Genomic DNA, 4,368 nt, shown 5'->3' on the forward strand with positions numbered 1-4,368 from the left:
TGTGCTGAGCGTGGATCCTGCTTGAGATTTTCTTTCTCCCTCTCCCTTTGTCCCTTCCCTCCCTGCTCAAGGGCTCTTGCCCTCTCTCTTAAAAAAAAAAAAAAAAAAATCTAAATATTTGCAAAATACTTATTTCGCAAATTTTTCAAAAATTATATATTCATGGATCAGAATGCTTAATATTTTTTTTAAGTTAATGGTCTTTTTTATTGGAAAAAAAAGACTAGCATTTACAACTTGGAATGGACATAAATTGTAATTTCTTGATCAGCAATGTTGATGCTTGTGCTGAAGTCCACAGCCACAACCTACTCTGCTGGCTCCAAGTCATGGTTCAGGAGGTTTTAAAAACAGAGAGTCCCAAGATGCTCCCTTGGTAAAGGTTTCTTTAAAAAAAAAAAAAAAATTGTGTAAATGGTGACAGCCTGACACCCATTTCACTCTAGGACAACACGGGACAAGGCTAAACCAACACACATGGCATGCCACTGGGATGAGTGTCATGGTCACCATGGGTGGGAGTGCCCAGAAGTGTGAGAGGGCTGTCCTGCTAAGTGGGGCTACGTCTAGACAGTTTATCCTTCACTCATTTTTCTGCACAGCATCCTGAGGTAAACCAATTTTAAATGTTTTATTTTCAGTAAAGCAGTTATGACAATTTATACTAACAAATTGAACTAAAACGCATTTGAAGAAGTTTTAAATTTGTTTTTTTCATTTTTCATTTTTAATACAAATGCCTGACTGTGCTCAGCTGTCAAGCTGTATGCATGAAAAACTGGCCAGCCCAAATAGTGTATTAGTCATGAGCAAGTGGAACTGCAAGGAGTCCATTAGGTGCTTCCTTATCATTAAGGTAGTACAAGTATTTATATCATAAAACTGATGTGTAACTTGATCTTTAGGGGACAGGACCACCAACCAATACATGCAGATTTTGTGTGTGTGGACAGAAGGTACTTTTGACATTCAGTTTTGCTATATAGAAACAGAATGAGTAAATGAACTTTTTTTTTTTTTGCAAGAGGTAAGTAAAAGATTCAATTTGATTCTTCTAGAAGGGAGGAAAGGAGTTGAAAGTAGGACTTCATTTTGCAGTCATCATCCATACAAATTCTTCATAGTTGACTTGCCCATCTCCATCAATATTTGCTTCTCTGATCATTTTTTTTTGGGGGGGGGTGTATATAATGTTCTTTTTAAAAAATTTTTTATTGTTATGTTAATCACCATACATTACATCATTAGTTTTTGATGTAGTGTTCCATCTGATCATTTCATCTACTTCTTCATCTGTTAGTTTTTCTCCTAAGTTGGTCATGACATGACGTAGCTCCGCCGCACTGACATAAGCATTGCCATCCTTGTCAAAGATTCGGAATGCCTCATGAATTTCTTCTTCACTGTCTGTATCTTTCATTTTTCTAGCCATCAGAGTCAAAAACTCTGGGAAGCCTACCGTGCCATTTCTGTCAGCATCCACCTCGTTGATCATATCCTGCCATTCGGCTTCTGGTTGGGTTCTGACCCAGTGATCTCATGACAGTTCCAAGTTCCTTTGTTGTGATGGTGCCATCGCCATCTTTGTCAAATAGGGAGAAAGCTTCCTTGAACTCAGCAATCTGTTCTTTGGTCAGCTGAGCAGCCCTGGTGCAAGCGAAGCGAAGAAGAGCCGAGGGAGCGAGGGCGGCTGCACCCGCGCAGGGGCTGTGAGGGCGGGGGCGCCTCCGCCGCTGCTGCTAAGGAGAGATGTGCGCTCAGCGCTGTGCCGAGGCGGCTGGCCGCCACCTGACTGCAGTAACAGCGCCGCGCCCGCGAGGCTCCGAGCACCACTGCCCAGAATGCTTAATATTTTTAAGGTGGAAATGCTACTCCAATTGATCTACAGACTCAATATAAACACTACCAAAATCCCAAATTTCTTCTTCATAGAAATTGACAAGATAAAAGTATTATGGAAAATCGTGCGATGAAGAATAGCCAAAATCTTAAAAAAGAACAAAGTTGGACGTTTCACACTTCTCGATTTTAAAAATTTGGTATGAAGTTATGTAATGAAAACAACGTGGTACTGACACAGGGTAGACATATAGATCAATGTAAGAGAATCAAGAGCCAGAAATAAACCTTCACATTTATGGTAAATTGATTTTGACAAGTGTGCCGAGACAGTTTAATGTGGAAAGAAAAGTGTTTTCAAAAATCATGTTGGGAAAATTGGAATTCCACATGCAAAAAATAAAGTTGAAATCCTTACAACATACACAGCAATTAACTCAAAATGGAATGTAGATTTAAATTTAAGACCTAAAACTATAAAAGGGAAGAGAAACAAAAACATAATCAAACTATTGGGACTATACCAAAATTAAAAGCTTTTACACAGCAAAGGAAACCATCAACAACACAAAAAGGCAACCTACTGAGTGGGAGAAGATATTTGCAAATAATATATCTGATAAAGGATTAATATCCAAAGTATATAAAGAACTTACTCAATTTAATATAAAAAAAAACAACCACCAAACAACTTATGTGTGGAATTTAAGGAGCAAAACAAAGGAAAAAAAAAGAAAGAAACAAAAAAACAGACTCTCAAATATAGAGAACAAACTGGTGGTTGCCAGAGGGCACATGGTGGGGGAATGGGTGAAATAGCAAAGGGGATTAAAATAAAATTAAAATAAAATGAAATAAAATGAAAAGACAATCCATATAATAGAAGAAAAGTTCTGCGAGTTATGTAACTGATGAGACCTGTGGCTGGAATATATAAAGAACTCTTATAAATAAATAATAAAAAGATAAATAGCCCATTTTTAAAAAATGGGACAAAGATGTGAATCTATATTTATCTAAAAAAGATCTACAAATGACTAAAAAGTACATGAGAGATGTTTTACAAGATTAGCTCTAGAGAAATGTAAATCCAAACCACAATGAGATACCACTTCACAGCCACTAGGATGGTTATAATAAAAATACTCTGATGTGACTGTAAAGCAGGGCAGCTGCTTTGGAAAACAGTTTGACAGTTGCTCAAAATCTTAAAAATAGAATTCACCATTGGGCGATAACAATATTTTAAAGTTTATTGAGTTGATGTTAACTCTACAAATACACTGGACACCAGTGAATTGTACACCTTAGATGCATGACTTGTATCTATGTGAATTATATATTAATAATGCTCTTACATAAAAACAAAACAAAAACCTATACATAGGTCTGTAGCAGCTTCATTTGTAGTCACTAAACACTGAAACAACCCAAATATCCCTGAACTAGGAAATGTATAAACAAACAAAAATAAACAAAAGAAAAAGAAACTAATGATACATGCAACCCTATGGATGAATCTCAGATGCACTATGCTACATGATAGAAGCGTCTCAAGAGTCAATATACTGTATGATTCCATTAATATGACATTTTGGAAAAGGCAAAGCTATTGTGATGGAGCATAGATTAGTGGCTACGTGGGTAATAAATCCTGGGAGGTTTGACTGCAAAAGGATAGCCTGAGGGGCTTTTGGGGGTGATGGAACTCCTCTGTGTAGTGATTTTGCTGGTGATTACATGATTCTACACAAGTCAAAAATTTTAGACTCCCAAAAGTGTTTATTTCATTTTCAATAAATCTAATAATGATGCAATTTAAACAAACAAACAAGGCAAATTTTCCCTGTGCTTTATTTGTGCCAGGCAGGCATTCTTTTAGGGTCTTTAATGTTGCTAGTCCTAGCAATGACAGCACGGAGTTAGACACTATTATTTTCACATTCATGTAACAAATGAGAAACTAAAGGTTTGGGAGCTTGAGAAACTTAATCAAAGCCACAGAACTAATACCTTGGAGCAGGGGATTTGAACCCAACAATGTGATACTAGGTCTTAGTCCATTTGTACTGTTATAACCAAATACCAGAGACCGAGGGGCTTGTAAACAACTGACATTAATTTCTCACTGTTCTGGGGACTGGGAAGTCCAAGATCAAGGTGCCTTTGGACTCAGTGTCTGGTGAGACCAGCTTCCTCAATGATAGCCATCTTCTTGCTGTCATCTCACCTGGCTGAACAGACAAGGGACCGTTCTTGGACCACTTTTCTAAGGGCCTAATTCCATTCATAAGGATTCCACCCTCATGACCTAATCACCCCCCAAAGGCTCCACCTCCAAATACCATCACATTGGAGGTTAGGATTTCAGTGTATTTATTTTGGAGGGACATAGACATACAAATCATAGCACACTAGGAACCAGATCTTAATCTTTATACATAATGCCTTTCCATACATTGTGTTTTCTCATATGTTCAGAAAAAAAAAAAAAAAAATGCCTGTAAAGGAAGTGGGTTAGGATAATCA

At 37.4% G+C, this 4,368-nt stretch overlaps 1 protein-coding gene across 1 annotated transcript; it reads right to left on the reverse strand.

Annotated features, from left to right (window-relative positions):
- Positions 1 to 899: 899 nt before the first annotated feature.
- LOC110592156 (calmodulin-like) lies at positions 900 to 1,519 on the reverse strand. The gene is made up of 2 exons (XM_044913640.1): positions 1,279 to 1,519; positions 900 to 1,167 (listed from the first exon to the last, which is right to left on the reverse strand). The coding sequence occupies exons 1-2, from the start codon at positions 1,493 to 1,495 to the stop codon at positions 1,088 to 1,090; spliced, it is 297 nt and encodes a 98-aa protein (XP_044769575.1). The 5' UTR covers positions 1,496 to 1,519; the 3' UTR covers positions 900 to 1,087.
- Between the last annotated feature and the right edge of the window lie 2,849 nt (positions 1,520 to 4,368).

Source organism: Neomonachus schauinslandi, chromosome 3 (genome assembly GCF_002201575.2).
Source record: "Neomonachus schauinslandi chromosome 3, ASM220157v2, whole genome shotgun sequence".
In the NCBI taxonomy this organism is placed as follows: domain Eukaryota; kingdom Metazoa; phylum Chordata; class Mammalia; order Carnivora; family Phocidae; genus Neomonachus; species Neomonachus schauinslandi.